General features: G+C 39.3%; 1 protein-coding gene across 2 annotated transcripts in view; it reads right to left on the bottom strand.

The window, feature by feature from the left end:
- Positions 1 to 17,859, bottom strand: part of ETFDH (electron transfer flavoprotein dehydrogenase) — a 38,406-nt gene that overhangs the window by 12,814 nt on the left and 7,733 nt on the right. The window contains exons 2-7 of one of the 2 annotated variants that reach the window (XM_025385036.1): positions 17,006 to 17,146; positions 14,718 to 14,947; positions 12,447 to 12,528; positions 11,901 to 12,019; positions 6,754 to 6,831; positions 996 to 1,142 (exon numbers count right to left, since the gene is read on the bottom strand). In XM_025385036.1, the coding sequence (XP_025240821.1) occupies positions 996 to 1,142; positions 6,754 to 6,831; positions 11,901 to 12,019; positions 12,447 to 12,528; positions 14,718 to 14,947; positions 17,006 to 17,146 (797 nt within the window). The remainder of the gene's footprint in view (positions 1 to 995; positions 1,143 to 6,753; positions 6,832 to 11,900; positions 12,020 to 12,446; positions 12,529 to 14,717; positions 14,948 to 17,005; positions 17,147 to 17,859) is intronic. The other variant, XM_025385037.1, reaches the window with a different exon arrangement.

The following is a 17,859-nucleotide window of genomic DNA, read 5'->3' as shown; positions in this document are numbered from 1 at the left end:
TTAGGGTGCAGTGGTATGATCACAGGTCACTGCAGTCTCTTTTTTTTTTTTTTTTTTTTTTTGAGACAGAGTCTCGTGCTGTCGCCCAGGCTGGAGTGCAGTGGCCGGATCTCAGCTCACTGCAAGCTCTCGGCCTCCCAAAGTGCTGGGATTACAGGCTTGAGCCACCGCGCCCGGCCGTCACTGCAGTCTTGATCTCTTGAAGTGAAGTGGTTCTCCTGCCTCAGCCTCCAGAGTAGCTGAGACTACAGATGTGCACCACCACACCTGGCTAATTTGTAAATTTTTAGTAGAGATGAGGTATCACTACGTAGCCCAGGCAGGTCTTGAACTCCTGGACCCAAGCAATCATCTTGCCTTGGCCTCTCAAAATGCTTGGGTTATGGGTGTGGGCCACCATTGCTAGCTCCACAACAATGTTTAAGCAAAAGGGTTATAATGAAAATTTTACATTTACATTCTAATAAGCCTAGGATTTGGGAAAACAAGACTAGAGAATGGATAAATTGAGGAAATGTAAAATACATAACCTAATTAAATTTTAGGCTGCAGATTAATATACTATGGCTGAGTGTGTATTTCATAAACAAAATTATCTTCGCATTACCATTTTGAAAAAATAATGCTCTGTAGGATGTGGTCATCCTACAAACAGCATATGGATAACAAGAGCAATCCTAACAGGGCAGATGGCATTACGATGAAAAAAAAAAAAAAGATTCAAATATTCACAAGTTCAAGATTCATTTCAAGCAACACTTGATCACTTGATACAACAATTCCAACATGTAAAACTAACTTAACCAATAATAGAATTTGATCAGTAGTTATCTTCTAGCCCCTTGAAAAATATCCCAAGTTTTAGTCATAATGAACATTTCAAGACAATGAAAAAATATAACTAAAGTTAAGTCAGTATTATAAACTACCTGATAATACAAATAAATTTAAATTCCATCTTTCGAAATTAAAATTACAGAAACAAACCCGGATACCTCCTTCAGTCCAATCCCATAGGTCTGAGGTTCACAATTGGCTCTCAAATCAAACTTCTTATATAGTTGCTTGGCTAGATGTCCGTGGCAACCTTCTGCAAAAATTGTGACTTTAGCATGTAGTTCTAGCCCTCTCTCAAATGTTGCCTGAAAAGCAAAAATGTGTTAAATGGCAACATTTGACAATTTAAAATATATTCACATTTTGGTCAGATTTAAATTGAACTATGATTCAGGTGTGGAAGAGACAGTGCAAATTATAATATAAAGAATCACATAGTAAATATATAGAATAATATAATCTTACTCTTCTCACTTAAAATACCTCATGGAAATCTTTTCAAGTCACTGTGGAGCTCAAATCTTTCTCTTTAATGGCTAGGTAGGAGTTCAGGTAGAGAGACAGGATAGATTATCCAGCTCCTCTGCCAATGGATAATAGCCATTCGCTCTTTCCAGTTTATGTATGAACAAAAACAATGTTATAAGATATAAACACTCTTGAATATATATTGAATATACAGCTGATCCTTGAACGAGATGGGTTTGAATTGTGTGAGTTCGCATATACAAGAATTTATTTTTAACCAAATAAGGATTGAAAATACAATATTCACTGGATGTGAGACCCGAGTATATGGAGACTGATTTTTCTTTTTTTTTCTTTTTTTTTTTTTTTGAGACGGAGTCTCGCTCTGTCTCCCGAGCTGGAGTGCAGTGGCCGGATCTCAGCTCACTGCAAGCTCTGCCTCCCGGGTTCATGCCATTCTCTTGCCTCAGCCTCCCGAGTAGCTGGGACTACAGGCACCCGCCACCTCGCCCGGCTAGTTTTTTGTATTTTTTAGTAGAGACGGGATTTCACCGTGTTAGCCAGGATGGTCTCGATCTCCTGACCTCGTGATCCGCCCGTCTCGGCCTCCCAAAGTGCTGGGATTACAGGCTTGAGCCACCGCGCCCGGCCGAGACTGATTTTTCATGTATGCGAGTTCTGCAGGGCTAACTTTGGGACTTGAGTATGCATGAATTTTGGCATACTTGGGGGTCCTAGAGCCAATCTACCGTACACACTAAGGGACACCTGTATACACATACAATATTGGGGCTTTTATTCCTATAAGATAGATTCCCAGGAGTGGCCCTCTTAGATCAAAGGGTACATCTACTTTTTTAAATTGATACTATCATATTACTTTCCAAAAAGCCTGAAGCAATGAATATATTTCCATCAGTAGTATATAAGACCCTTTCCCTATAGTACAGTTAGTGACAGATATAACTGTTCCTTTTACATTTTTGCTAGCATATCAGGTGTCTTGATAACTCACTACTATTTTATTTTATTTTTAATTTTTTAATTTTTTTTTTTTTGAGACGGAGTTGTGCTCTTGTTGCCCAGGCTGGAGTGCAATGGCACGATCTTGGCTCACTGCAACCTCTGCCTCCAGGGTTCAAGCAATGCTCCTGCCTCAGTCTCCCGAGTAGCTGAGATTACAGGCATCCGTCACCAAGCCCAGCTAAGTTTTTGTATTTTTAGTAGAGATGGGGTTTCATCATGTTGGCCAGGCTGGTCTCGAACTCCTGACCTCAGATGATCCACCCACATCGGCCTCCCAAAGTGCTGGGATTACAGGCGTGAGCCACGGCGCCTGGGCCTCAATACTATTTTAATTTGCATTTCCCTGATTACTATTTTTAGCATCTTTTCTTTTTGATTCAAGAAATAGTGAATGAATACCTACAATGTGCCAGGTTCTGTGCTAGGCATTGGGAATACATGGCTGAATTAAAAAAAGATATGTTCCTTTCCTTTGGACTAGCCATAGAGACAGACATTAAATAAATACATGAGTATATAATTACAAATTGTTTAAGTGCCATGAAAGAGAGCAGAGGGTATTGCAAAGGAGAATAACAGAAGCCAGCTATTCAGATTGAGTGAACAGGAAAGTCTTCTTAGAAGAAATGACATTTAACCTCTGGACTCTGAAAAAAACATATTTAAGTATCTTTCCTTATGATTAGTGGTCATTGAGTTCTTCTATGAATTGTTAATATTTTAGACTCTACCCATTTTTCCAATGTGTTGTCTTTTTTCTTGTCGATGTTTAAGTACTCCGTGATATTACAGAGAGTCAAACATTTACAGACTTTATAGTATATTTTGGTATACAGAAGTGTTTTAACTTTTTTTTTTTTTTTTTGAGACAGAGTCTCGCTCTGTCACCCAGGCTGGAGTGCAGTGGCCGGATCTCAGCTCACTGCAAGCTCCGCCTCCCGGGTTCACGCCATTCTCCTGCCTCAGCCTCCCGAGTAGCTGGGACTACAGGCGCCTGCCACCTCGCCCGGCTAAGTTTTTTTTGTATTTTTTAGTAGAGACGGGGTTTCACTGTGTTAGCCAGGATGGTCTCGATCTCCTGACCTCGTGATCCGCCCGTCTCGGCCTCCCAAAGTGCTGGGATTACAGGCTTGAGCCACTGCGCCCGGCCCTTAACTTTTATATATTAAGTTAAAAAAGGTTTGTCTTTCTTTTTTTTAACAGGTTTTTAGTATCTTGTTGCTGTAGGGTGGCTTACCCTACCCCTAGATTGTTAACTGTCATCTCTTAGATTTCTTTTTGATTTGTATTGTTTTAAATCTTTAAATCACGAGAAAGAAACAACCAGCAAACCGGGGTCCAACTCTGTTTGCTTCCAGATGGATACAGAGTTTCCCCAGCACCACTTATAAAACAATTCAATCTGTATGAACTAAAATATTAATTCACATATTTCTGTTTCTTCTTAGAGGTAACATGCCCTTTAGTGTTGAAGGGACAGGCCGTGGAGCCACACAGCCTGGATTTAAATCCCAGCCCCAATACTTAGTAGGTGTCTGACCCCAGCCAAGTTACTTAGCCTCTGTAACTTAAAAATGTCCAAATCAGAATTCTTATAATAAAATGCATATTGGAGATAGGAACCAAGAGAAGGCTGTAAGAAGAGCCAAGTCAAAAAAGTGTTTCAAGAAGGAAAACATAATTGAACTGTGTCAAGTGCCATCCACTAGAAGGTCAAGTAAGGGAAAACAGAGGCCTGTCCACCTGATTGGCAAAATGGAGGTATTTGTGACTCTAACAAGAACCGTTTCAGTGAAATGGCAGGGAGAAAGCCTAACTACAGTGGGTTAAATAGAGAATGGAACAACACATTAAACAGAATCTTTGATTTTCCCCACTCTAACCTTGTGGTAGTACTATTTTTAAAAACTTAGATTTTGGGGCTCAAATTACTAAGACTCCATTGTACTCTTCTATGCTATTATATCTGCATAAATGCAACATACAAAATATAAACGTTTTTACAAATGCAAAGCATAAAGTTAAAAATCATATATATGTATCTTTCTTTTTTAATTTTTATTTTTTTAGACGCAGTCTCACTTTGTCGCTTAAGGTGGAGTACAGTGGCACGATCTTGGCTCACTGCAACCTCTGCCACCTGAAATAAACTCATATTTGAACAAATGAGAACATGCAAAAATGAAATACCAAATACCAAAAATACCAAAATTGCTTCAATTTTGTTATAATATTAAATGCAAAAATATTTAAATACTAAAATATAATTTATAATTAATCATAATATAGAAAAGAACCATAATATATGAACAACCATGTTCTTTTACTGAGAGGCAGTATAACAGTCTTTACAAACCTGGCTATGCACTGGAATCCCTGGAGGCTTGTTAAAAAACAGCTTCTTAGGCCTTACTGCAGGACAGGCTGAGCCCCAAGATGTCACATGATTCTGATGTGGCCAGTTAAACCACTAGGAGTCCCAAACAGGATTTGCCATTTGCTTTTTTTGTTTTTAGATGGCGTCTCGCTCTGTCGCCCAGGCTGGAGTGCAGTGGCGTGATCTCGGCTCACTGCAAGGTCCGCCTCCCGGGTTCACGCCATTCTTCTGCCTCAACCTCCTGAGTAGCTGGGACCACAGGCACCCACCACTATGCCCGGTTAATTTTTCTGTATTTTTTTTTAGTAGAGACGAGGTTTCACTGTGTTAGCCAGGATGGTCTTGATCTCCTCACCTCGTGATCCGCCCGCCTCAGACTCCCAAAGTGCTGGGATTACAGGCATGAGCCTGTAATAGTGCCCAGCCGCTATTTGCTTTTGAAGCAGGAAATGTAAGAAGCACAAAGTCTGCTGGAAGGGACTCTAGATTCCTAATTCTATTCCAAGAGTGGCAGAGAGGAGGATAAACTATCAGCTGACAAATATTTAAGGAGACCTAATATGTACCTGGCATTATGCCAGGCATTGGAATAACCCAGGATCTCTATCCTTTGGGAGCTTATAATCTAGTTGGGAAATTGGATAATAAATAAACCTGAATAGACAGGCCAGTTGATTGAGATGTTAATTTGTGTTTTGTTCATATTATAGGACAGCAAGCTATTTTTTTCCTTATCTTTTCCAAAGAGTGACAGTTCTATGTTCTGATGGTTTTGCTTTCAGATTCAAAAATACAAGATGTGAAAATCTGAAAATTATGCAGGTTTATATTTTGAATGAGAGGTGGAGAATCAGTTTTACATCTACCAAAAGAGGTTAAAATCATGTCAAAGTGGCCGGGCACAGTGGCTCATGCCTGTAATCCCAGCACTTTGGGAGGCCGAGGCGGGTGGATCATGAGGTCAGGAGTTCAAGACCAGCCTGGCCAACATGACAAAACCCCATCTCTACTAAAAATACAAAAAGTAGCCAGGCATGGTGGCGCACAGATGTAATCCCAGCTACTGGGGAGGCTGAGGGCGGGGAATTGCTTGAGCCCGGAAGGCAAAGGTTGCAGTGAGCCAAGCTCGCGCCACTGCACTCCAGCCTGGGCAACAAACAAACACGTCAAAGTATATCACTACTTACCTACTGATAGTAATGCAAAATGATTCTTGTCCAATGAAATGAAAATTGTGGAGAAATAAAAACTGCAGAAACTATTTTCATTTGATGTATTTGGTTAATGAAGTGGATTGATGGCCTGTAAATGTGTGTATGTTTGAATTCTTCTTGCACTGGTTGTAATATCTTACTGATTCTCTCCTTAACTAAATGAAATAAAATCTTTGACATGTGTTCGACTTATGTTTGTATATTTGTATGTCATTATCTTTAAAAAATTTTTTAAACATATTATAACTACTTGCCTAAATCACTGTTAGCTCAAAGTTGCTTCTATATTTTTTAATGAGAAAAATTCCATATTAATTACTGTATTCTAACACCCACATTTTTTGAAATTTTTAAAATTCTTATTTATTTATTTTGAGACAGGGTTGTAAGACTGGCTAATTTTGCATTTTTGGTAGAGACAGGGTCTCGCCATGTTGCTCAGGAAGTTCTCAAACTCATGGGTTCAAGTGATCCAACTGTCTGGGCCTCCGAACACCCACATAATTAATGTATAGTTTGTAGCAAGACCTTTATTGAGTCTAAGTTGGTTCTTTCTTCTTCTTTTTCTTTTTTAAGATAGGGTTTTGCTCTGTCACTCACCCAAGCTGAAATGAAGTGGCATGATTATGACTCACTGCAGCCTCGAACTCCTGGGCTCAAGTGATCCTCCTGTTTCAGCCTCCAAAGTAGCTAGGACTACAGGTGCATACTATGAAGCCCAGCTAATTTTCTTTTTCTTTTTTTGGAGAGATGGGATCTCATTTTGTTGCCCACATAGTTCTTTCTGTTGTTTGTCGGTTTGTTAAGCACGTAACTACTAAGAAGGTTTACCTTTGGTGCACCATCCTTTTGTATCCCTACATCGTTAGTGGCAATTCCTTTTACACTACCATCGTCATGAAAAAGGACCTAAAAACAATAAAAACAAATTTATTAATACCTTAGAATTCATAATAATCTTGAAAAAACAGTAAACAGCCTTAGGTTTCTTAGAAGGTGAACATCTTCTCTAGATTACAGATATACAGACTTTAAAATGTTCAGGCAATAAAGAGACATGTATTAAGGTACTCCCTTCTAGAGTATTAAAGAACAGAGCTCACACAATGGGAAATGAAAACAATGCCACAACCTTGATGAGAAAGAAAAGGGGAGACTACTAGAGAGATTACTAGGGAAACCAGTAAGATTAAACAAGAAGTGCCCTTCAGATGTCAAATCATGTGTAAAGAATCTGAAATGGAGGCCTGTAACAAATGAAGAACATGAAGGTGGAGAGAAAGAAACTGTCAGGAAAGCTTACATCTCAAATGAGTGAAGACTTCAATAAACAAAAAAATAAAGAAAACAAAACAGGGAGAAGCTGAAGACAGACCAAGGATGATAAAAGTTTATTTTATTTTTGGAGCAAGAAAAAGGGGGAAAATAGGTCAAAAGTGTAATTCTGATGAGGAGAAATAGCAATAGTCTATAACCCTTGGTTTCTGTTTTCTCTGTGGAGGAAAATGTTCGTTGGATAGTAAAGTACAAAATGTACAATGCAATTACACAGCAGATTATAAGAAAGCATGGAAGTGGAGAGGTAAAAGAAAAGATTAGCAGCAATGGATATGAAACCTCCCCATAAAGAATATACATAAAGGTTTTATTTGATATCCTGAAAATGAACAAATCAGCAGCAGAATATGGCTAGAGACTAAACTGAAGTTTGGCTCAGAGTACTCTCAAAAAACCCTGGCAAAGAGATCAATAATCTGTCGATGATAATCATTAAGGACCTGAGAAAAAGAAGCATGATACAAGTGAGTCTGAGTGTTCATGTATGTATTCCAAAAGTGAAAATCATGGATTCTATAAACCACCTACCTGTGACTGTGGCACTGATTCCAGTCAACAATGTCTAACAAGGAGAAATACAAAATCCCACACTTGGGTCCAAAAACGCAAATGCATGTATATGGGCTAGGAAAACAGAAATTTATAGCAGCAAGTATAATACAGGGACCAATGTGTTGTATTTGACTTACAAACTGTAAGGGTAAAAACAAACAGAAAAAAACCGAACTTTCCTTAGTGCCAATAACTTTTCTTTCAGCATTTCCTTTAGCAAACTTCCAACTGTAAATCCTTTGTCTCTCTGAGATACATGGCAGTCTTTTTAAAGTGTATTCCAAGAATGTCTTTTTTAGGGCTTTGGAGCCATTGCTTTGAAATGGATACCAAGAAGGATGCCTCCTGTCTTCCTGTCTCTGTGGGAATTTGGGTAGGTGTTTGGCTTTAAGTTGTAACTTCCTGCTTGTCAAAAAAAAAAAAAAAAAAAACCAAAACATTTTATTTTTCCTTTGAGTAAAGACAGTTAACATGCATGCAATGAATGGATTGTATCTGCCTGGCTATTTAAAAGGGTGAGATTTCTGTCTTGGCCTGTGATAGGCATCACAGTCTTGGTTTAAGGCTAATTCAAGAATAAAACTGTTTTGTTCTTTTTTTTTGAGACAGAGTCTCACTCTGTCACCCAGGCTGGAGTGCAGTGGCATGATCTAGGCTCACTGGAAGCTCCGCCTCCCGGGTTCACGCCATTCTGCTGCCTCAGCCTCCCGAGTAGCTGGGACTACAGGTGCCCACCACCATGCCCAGCTAATTTTTTGTATTTTTAGTAGAGATGGTGTTTCACCATGTTGACCAGGATGGTCTTGATCTCCTGACCTCGTGATCCGCCCACCTCGGCCTCCCAAAGTGCTGGGATTACAGGCGTGAGCCACCGCGCCCAGCCTTTTTTTGTTTGTTTGTTTGAGATGGAGTCTCGCTCTGTCGCCAGGCTGGAGTGCAGTGGCGCGATCTCAACTCACTGAAACCTCCGCCTCCTGGGTTCAAGTGATTCTTCTGCCTCAGCTTCCCGAGTAGCTGGGACTACAGGCGCCCACCACCACGCCCAGGTAATTTTTGTATTTTCAGTAGAAACGGGGTTTCATCATGTTGGCCAGGATGGTCTTGATCTCTTGACCTCGTGATCTGCCCACCTCGGCCTCCCAAAGTGCTGGGAGTACAGGCGTGAGCCACCGCGCCCAGCCTGTTTTGTTCTTTTTTATAATTTATGAAGAGAATTTTTCTGGGTCCTAGGAGATTTTATTTTTTATTTTTTGAGATGGAATCTCGCTCTGTCGCCCAGGCTAGAGTGCAGTGGCGTGATCTCGGCTCACTGCAACCTTCGCCTCCTGGGTTCAAGCGATTCTCCTGCCTCAGCCTCCCAAGTAGCTAGGATTACAGGCATGTGCCGCCATGTCCGGCAAAATTTTTGTATTTTTAGTAGAGACGGGGTTTCACTGTGTTAGCCAGGATGGTCTCGATCTCCTGACCTCGTGACCCGCCCACCTTGGCCTCCCAAAGTGCTGGGATTACAGGCGTGAGCCACCACGCTCAGCTGAGATTTTATTTTTAATAATTTCCCCAGTAATACATAATAAGAATCAACAGTGTGATGTGGTTGCCAAAAATGTAATTACTTTGAGGGAATCAATGGAAGACGAGTTTCTAGAATGGAGAAGATAACAGTTCTACACTAGACATGAAGTGGTTTACTCATTCTGGGTGCCACTTTGTAAAGGGGATAAAAAGAGGATCCATTCAGAAGCGGGCAGCAAGAATACTGAAAGAACTCAAAACTCAAATTATGTACCGTCATGGCTGAAAGAACTGAGAATATTTAAGCTAGTGTTGGGGCTCAGAACTGAGAATATTTAAGCTAGCTAGCGATGGGGCTCCGAAGATAATACCCTAAAAAGTATGGCACCCTGGCATGCTGACGTTGAGGCTCAGAAACCGATATCCCAAAATATGGTGCTTTGACATGCTGAACTGAAGAAGCTTCAGTGTCTCTCTGACCTTCCCCGGCCAACTGTCCCTGTCTCTTAATCCTCTCTCTCCCAAAACACAGGATGAAGTTGTTCTCTGAAGTTCCCTTATCTTCCTAAAACACGGGCCTACCAAAGAAGCAAACAATTACTTCTGGTCCCTTTCCTGAGTTTTCGTGAACTGAACTCATACTGCAGGAAGAATGACTGAAGTCTGTCAATAAACTTGGACAGGCTTCTGTCAGAAACCATTGTCTCCTCTGCAGGCTCAAGAGACTTTGTCCCAGGTCACTGTATATTCTTCAAGCCCATTGAATTCCCCTAAAAATCTTTTATTCTCCCCCTAAAGTCATCCATACTTCCCCATCTCCATTTCCCCTACCAAGAAAGGCATATAACTGTACCCCATTGTGTGGTAGGGTAATCACTCTGTAATATTCTCTTCATGCATGCTGATCAACCTGTATGCCTTTTCTCCTACTAACCTGCCTCTTGTGAGCTGATTTTTCTATGAACCTTCAGAGGGAAAGGGGGATGTTTTCCCTTGGTACTCAGCCCCTATGCTGAGTACCTGGAACTGAAGGAAGAGTGGAAGACCTCAGAAACAAGGTCTTTCTTACCTTCTCCCATTCCTCTTTCTCCCCTAAAGCAAGTCACAGAAACCAGGATTCCTCTTCCTCAAGGTGAGTCATAGAAACTAGAACTCCTCTCCCTTAATACAGGCCATAAAACCTAGAAAGGTTACTTTCTTCCTTCTCCCTTTCCCCTTGAAAACTCTCATTCCAGAGGATTTCTGCTCCAGCCATACCTCAGAGGAAGAAATGCTACACAGAAAGGCCAAAGACAATGTGAACAGACAGGCCTTGCCTGGCTTCCTCTCTGTCTACTACCGTTAGATCATACCCTTCTGTCTAATCACATTTCCACATGGCTGTCCATTCTTATTGTACTGAAGCATGAAAATGGTTTCCCCTGGGTCTTTGGGGCCTTTATTTCTGAAGGATTTCATATCGTGTAAAACTTTGATTAAATAAATTTGTTGTTTTTCTTGTTACCCTGTCTTTGTTACAGGAGTGTCAGCTGTGACCCTTACGATGGGTGAGGAAGGGTATCATACGTTTCTGCTACTGGGGCTCAGAAAACGATAGGCTAAAATATGCCACTCTGGCATGCTAAACCAGAGCAGCAGCTTCAGGGTGTCTCTGACCTTCCCCTCCTCCTGTCTTTCAACCCTATCTCTTCTAAAGCACTGGATGCGGCTCTTCTCTGATATTCTATTCTCTACCTTAAGGCTGGACCTGCCAAAGAGAACACATGGTCTTCCATCCCATTCCTGAAATCTTACTATTAATATCTATTGCAGAAAAGAAAACAGAAGAAGGCAACTACACCTAGACAAACACTTTTTCATAAGATCATGCCTGCCTCTCAGGCTAATTCAAATTCCAAAGAGAATCATTTACAAGTTAATTTCTGTGTCTTGGGTGCATTCATTCTCCCTAAAAGTCATTCACTTCCTTTCAAGATTGCTGAACACCCAATTTCCCCTTCCCCTCTGATGAGCATTTGGACCTCACTGGGTCATCGGGTCATCATTCTCTTGTGCTTATGCACGTTAAATAAATCTGTATGCTTTTTCTCCTATTATTCTCTCTATTGTCAGTTCATTTCTGGTGAACCTTCAGAGGGCAGAGACAAACCTTTCCCTTAACTCCTATACCACCCCTACACTGGGGAAAAAAAAATTCCAGAGTAAAGATAGGGAGGAAGAGAGAGCAAGGAATAATTATATTTAGAAAGTTGTCCTTGGAAGAGGGCATAGATTTGTTCTGGATAGTATAAAACTGTAGATAAGTTCTGTTCAAAATAAGGAAGAGATTACCAACAATCCACAATTTTTCATCCCTTATGGTGATCAATCATAAGTTGGACAATCACTTGATGGGGGTACAACATGAGGAATTCAAGTACTCTTTGGATTAGATATTTTAAAGATTCCTTCTAATCTTATAATTCTAAAATCCTCTGACTTTTAAAAAATACTTATTTCTTCAACTTTGCAAAATTCTCCACTTATTAAAAAAGGAGTTCCTATAAATATTAAAAACAAAATAAAACTATACAAACCTCAGCAGCTGCATAACCAGGGTATACTTCAACACCAAGGGCTTCTGCTTGTTCGCCCATCCAGCTCACTAAATGTCCCAAGCGTACAATGTAATTGCCATGATTATTCATTGGAAGCCCTATAAATATATGCTTAATTTATAATTCTGACTTTTTATTGATAAGACATTACAAAAACATAAATACTTTAAAATCTCAAATCAGTATGTATTTCTACATAAGTGCTATATTGATGGTCACACCTTCAACTTAGTTTCTACAATTTTGGCCTAGAGTTCTAATTTATTACATTACAAACAACATGAAAGCACTAAGTTAGAAATTCCTGCTTGGCTTACAAGGCTATCTCAATTCTTCTAGACTGGAAGTCAAAAGAACTGAGTTCTAGTCCTGCTTTCCCACCAGCTAGCTGTATAGCTTTGAATAAATCCTTCAAATATCTGGGCCTTAGGTCTCATCTGTAAAAGGAGGAAATTTTGCCAGATGAAATGTAGTTCCTTCCAGCTGTGGAATTCCATAGTTCTATGAATATTCACTATACCTTACCTGGAAGAATTGGCACAGGAATTCTGTATTTCTCTGTTAAAATTCCAAATCTGTCTTCTGTTACAGGAGTGTTAAGTGGAGCCTAGAAATAAAAGAAGAAAAAGAAATGTTTTTAGTTTATATTTGCAAGTGTAAACATAAATATAAAAAACTATAAAATGTACTCTGATGACAAAAAAAGAACTTCCCCCTAATTTTCTTTCGGCATTTCCTTTAGAAAACTTGTCACTCTAAATCCTTTCTCTGTCTGAGATGTATGGGAATCTTTTTTTTTTTTCTTTTGAGACAGTGTCTCTGTCACCCAGGTTGGAGTGCAGTGGTGCAATCTTAGCCCACTGCAGCCTCTCCCTCCTGGGTTCAAGTGATTCTCCTGCCTCAGCCTCCCAAGTGGCTGGACTTACAGGCACCTGTCACCATGCCCGGCTAATTTTTGTAGTTTTAGTAGAGAGGGGGTTTCACCATGTTGGCCACGCTGGTCTCGAACTCCTGACCTCAAGTGATCCACCCCGCTTGGCCTCCCAAAGTGTTGGGATTACAGGCATAAGCCACCACACCCGGCCAGCTGGGAATCTTTTTAAAAATCTAAATAAACGTCTTGCCAGTTTTGTATCACAGGAATATATCTCTTGGGAGTCTTGGAAACATCTTTGAAACGTGACCATTATGTCTTTTTGTCTCTGTGGAGAGGTGCTTGGCTCTAAGTTGAAACTTCCTGGTTGGTGAAAGGTAAGATAAATTTTATTTTCCTTTTGGATAAAGACAATTAACATGTTGTGACATTGTACCTGCTGAGTTTACATATTAAAAGGCACCAAAGGCTGTGTGTGATGGCTCACAGGCCTATAGTCCCAGCATTTTGGGAGGCTGAAGCCCGTGGATTTGAGCCCACATGGGAAAATCCCGTCTGTACTAAAAAAATACAAAAATTAGCTGGGCGTAGTGGCGCACACCTGTAATCCCAGCTACTGAGGGGGCTGAAGTGGGAGAATTACTTGAGCTGGGAAGTTGAGGCTGCAGAGAGTCATGATTGTGCCACTGTACTCCAGCCTGGGTGACAGAGTGAGACCCTGTCTCAAAAAAAAAAGGTGCCAAAGCAATAAAGGGCTTTAACATGAAAAACATTTTCTATTAGAACTGATATTATATCAATGTTAATTCAATAATATCCATTTCTGATATAATATCGAAAGGATAAATTCGATTGGGTCCAATTAAAGTATTTCTAGTTTAAGGGAGCTTGATATTTCAGAAAGGAGAGCACAGATGAAATTTTTGGAATTCAATTTATTCCATATGGAAAGAATACAGATGATATTCATATTTTTTTTAATCTTTGCAAGTATATTCACAACCACTGAATAATCTAATCTTGGAGGTAGGACAGGTATAATATAACCTATCTTAGAGAAGAAAAAAATGACAGTCTAAGATTTTAACCAAATTCATACAAATTTTATTTAAGACAATAAAACTTGGACTTGGTCCTCTGGATATCACACCTGTGGTTTTTCTGCTTCGGTTCTCAGAAGCCATATTAATATGTTTCTTTAGAAAATCTATCCTCTTTGGCTTTAGATATTGCATTGTCCCAGAAATTATTACTTTATTAAGAACAATCATACAAAGACTTAAAGAACAAGTTTAAAAATACTCTCAAAATACAAAATGTCTCCCAAGAAATATTCAAAGGTCTTCTCAAGTTATTATCTTCTCATATACCCATTACACAAATACCCGTAGAAAGAATTACACAAAACTATTTGTTAATATCATAAATTACAATTCTGATATAAATTATTATTTTTTTAATTTAAAAAGTATATAATTATTCCCTAAGATAGAGTTACACGGGCTGGGCGTGATGGCTCATGACTGTAATCCCAGAGCTTTGGGAGGTCAAGGTGGGTGGATCACCTGAGGTCAGGAGTTCGAGACCAGCCTGGCCAACACAGTGAAATAGTGGAACCCTGTCTCTACTAAAAATATAAAAAATTAGCTGGGTGTGGTGGCAGGTGCCTGTAATCCCAGCTACTAGGGAGACTGAGGCAGGAGAATCGCTTGAACCTGGGAGGTGGAGGTTGCAGTGAGCCGAGATCGCGCCATTGCACTCCAGCCTGGGCAACAAGAGCGAAACTCTGTCTCAAAAAAAAAAGAAAAAAAAAAAAAAAAGAGTTACATGAAAAGGGTTTTCTATATTCCAGTAATTTGGGAACAATTACTGAAATGCAATTACAAAAGATTAGACTTTGTATAAAACACAATTTTTCATACTCCCTTCTCTTTCCAGTCTGGGAAGAGTTCTTTAAAAGCAGCTGGATCAAGGCAAGCCCCTGAGAGAGTATGAGCTCCTATCTGGGCAGCTTTCTCCACTAGACACACACGGATATCCTTTTCATGTGCCGCAGCCAACTGTTTTAGACGAACAGCTGCAGAGAGCCCTGCAGGGCCTGCACCAACTATTACAACATCCGCTTCTTCTGCAAACCTTTCCATGTTCACTCCTGGGAGAAATAAAAATTCTGGGATTAATATGACCCAATAATCACATGATAAATTTTTTAACATGATAGTTAAAAAATATCCACTGTGCTTTAGAGCATTATTTATGGAAATTCTCCCTGTGTTTTGCACAATAATTATATTAAGCATATTACTGTATTAGTATGAGTATATTCTTAGGTTCTGTTCCAGTATATACTTTATTTCAGTTTCCATAAACTAATTCTTGGCTTTGAGATTTATTATTATACATTTAGCAAATATTTACTTGTCTAAAATACAGTCACAAGTAGCTTAATGACAGAAGTGCTTTCTGAGAAATATATCATTAGGCAATTTTGCCCTTTTGCAAACATCATAGAGTATACTTACACAAACTAGATTGTATAGCCTATGATACACCTAGGCAACAGGGTATAGACTGTTAGTCCTAGGCTACAAAGCTATATAGCATGTGACTACACTGCATACTGTAGGTAACTGTAACATAATAGTATTTATGTAACTAAACACATCTAAACACAGAAAAAGTACCAAATAAATACAGTATAAAACGTATATAGTATAAATAGAAATACATTAAAAATACAGTATGAAAAGTACAAAACACAGTATAAAAGATTTAAAAATGGTATATCTGTACAGGGTACTTACCATGAACAGAACTTACAGGACTGGAAGCTGTTCTTGGTGAGTGACTGAGTTGAGCAGTGAGAATGTGAAGGACAAGGACATTACACTACTATAGACTTCATAAACACTGTACACTTAGGTCACACTCAATTTATACAAAAATATTTTTGTCAATAAATTAAACTTAGCTTACAGTAATGTTTTTAGTTTATAAGCTTTTAAATGTTTTAAACTTTTTAACTCTCTTGTAATAACACTTAGCTAAAACACAAACACATTGTACAGCTGTACAAAAAGTGGTTTTATATCATTTTTCTGTAAGCTTTTTTCTATTTAAAAATTTTTTAGACTTTGTATAAAAAACAAGTTTTCATACCCCCTTCTCTTTCCAGTCTGGGAAGAGTTCTTTAAAAGCACCTGGATCAAGGCAAGCCCCTGAGGGAGTATGAGCTCCTATCTGGGCAGCTTTCTCCATTAAACACATACCTTTTAAACCTTTTTATTCAAAATTAAGATACATCCCAGCATTTTGGGAAGCTGGGGTGGGTGGATCACGAGGTCAGGAGATCGAGACCACCCTGGCTAACATGGTGAAACCCTGTCTCTACTAAAAATACAAAAAATTAGCTGGATGAGGTGGTGGGTGCCTGTAGTCCCAGCTACATGGAAGGCTGAGGCAGGAGAATGGCATGAACCTGGGAGGTGGAGCTTGCAGTGAGCCACTGCACTCCAGCCTGGACGACAGAGTGAGACTCTGTCTCAAAAAAAAAAAAATAATTAAGACACAAACACACACATTAGTTAGGCCTACACAGGGTCAGGATCATCAGTATCTTCCACCTCCACATCTTCTCCCACTGGAAGGTCATCAAAGACAATAACACGCATGGGCTGTCATCTCCTATGCAAATGTTAGCTTCTTCCAGAATACCTCCTGAAGGACCTGCCTGTGTCCGTTTTACAGTTAACTTTTTAAAAAATCAAGTAAGAGTACACTCTAAAGTAATGACAAAAGTACAATACAGCAAATACATAAACCAGTAACAGTCGTTTATTATCATGTATTATGTACTGTACATAACTGTATATGGTATACTTTTAAAGAACTGACAGTAGAGTATGTTTGTTTACATCAGACTCACCACAAAGAATTGAGTAATGTGTTGAGCTACGATGGTCTGGAAGCTATGTTCTAAAAGATGTCACTAGGTGATAGGAATTTTTCAGCTCCATTATAATGTCAAGGGATTACCGTCATAAATGTTGTCAAGTTGTTGACTGAAGTGTCATTATGCAGCACGTGACTTGGTAAAGCCATAAAATATTATTGGATGCTTTTAAGTTATGAAAAATATTATACTCTCCTCCACAAAATGAAACAAAGTATCCAGAAAAGTCTCAGGAATTGTACACAAATTATTACTTACCTTCCCATCTCTTGTCCTTATCCCGGGGATAAATAGTATAATGGGTAGTAATTCGAGGCACAGTAGAAGTTGAAGACCATCTTGTAGCACACAGAGGTAGATAATTTTTCTTAATTTTTAAGGCATGAAAGCACTGATATGCTGCACAAAAATTATGAAAATTATTATCTTCCTTAAAATTAGTTTTCCTCAGTAGACTGAAAAAATATAAGTGAATATTTATAAAGATTCATATATATTATAATAAAAATATAAATGAGTATAGTGAATTAGACTATACTCTTTCCTAGGTGAACAATTTGAATAGCTTTTTCTCATAAAGCAATGTTTTCAAATCTTAAATATTTTAAAACTAATAAACAAATTTATTCAATTTAGCTCATGTCAGGCTCATGGATTAGCCATGAAAGCTGAACACTTTGAGAGTAATACAGAGTAGTATAGTAACTGTGTAGGTCAATGGCTTTAAGCACAAACTTGGTTTTATGGTCAGGTTCTTTTTAAAATAAGCTGACCTACATATATGGCAGTAGCTGCTGCTGTTTCTTTTTTTTTTTTTTTTTTTTGAGACAGAGTCTTGCTCTGTTACCCAGGCTGGAGTGCAGGGGTGCACTCTCGGCTCACCACAGCCTCTGCCTCCTGGTTTCAAGCGATTCTCATGCCTCAGCCTCCAGAGTATCCGGGACTACAGGTGTGCACCACCACACCCAGGTAATTTTTGGATTTTTTTTTTTAGTAGAGACGGGGTTTTGCCATGTTGGCCAGGCTGGTCTCGAACTCCTGGCCTCAAGTGATCTGCCTGCCTCAGCCTCTAAAACTGCTGGGATTACAGGCATGAGCCACTGTGCCTGGCC

Source organism: Theropithecus gelada, chromosome 5, assembly GCF_003255815.1.
Source record: "Theropithecus gelada isolate Dixy chromosome 5, Tgel_1.0, whole genome shotgun sequence".
NCBI classification, from domain to species: Eukaryota; Metazoa; Chordata; class Mammalia; order Primates; family Cercopithecidae; genus Theropithecus; species Theropithecus gelada.
This window is presented reverse-complemented; position numbering and strand designations above follow the sequence as displayed.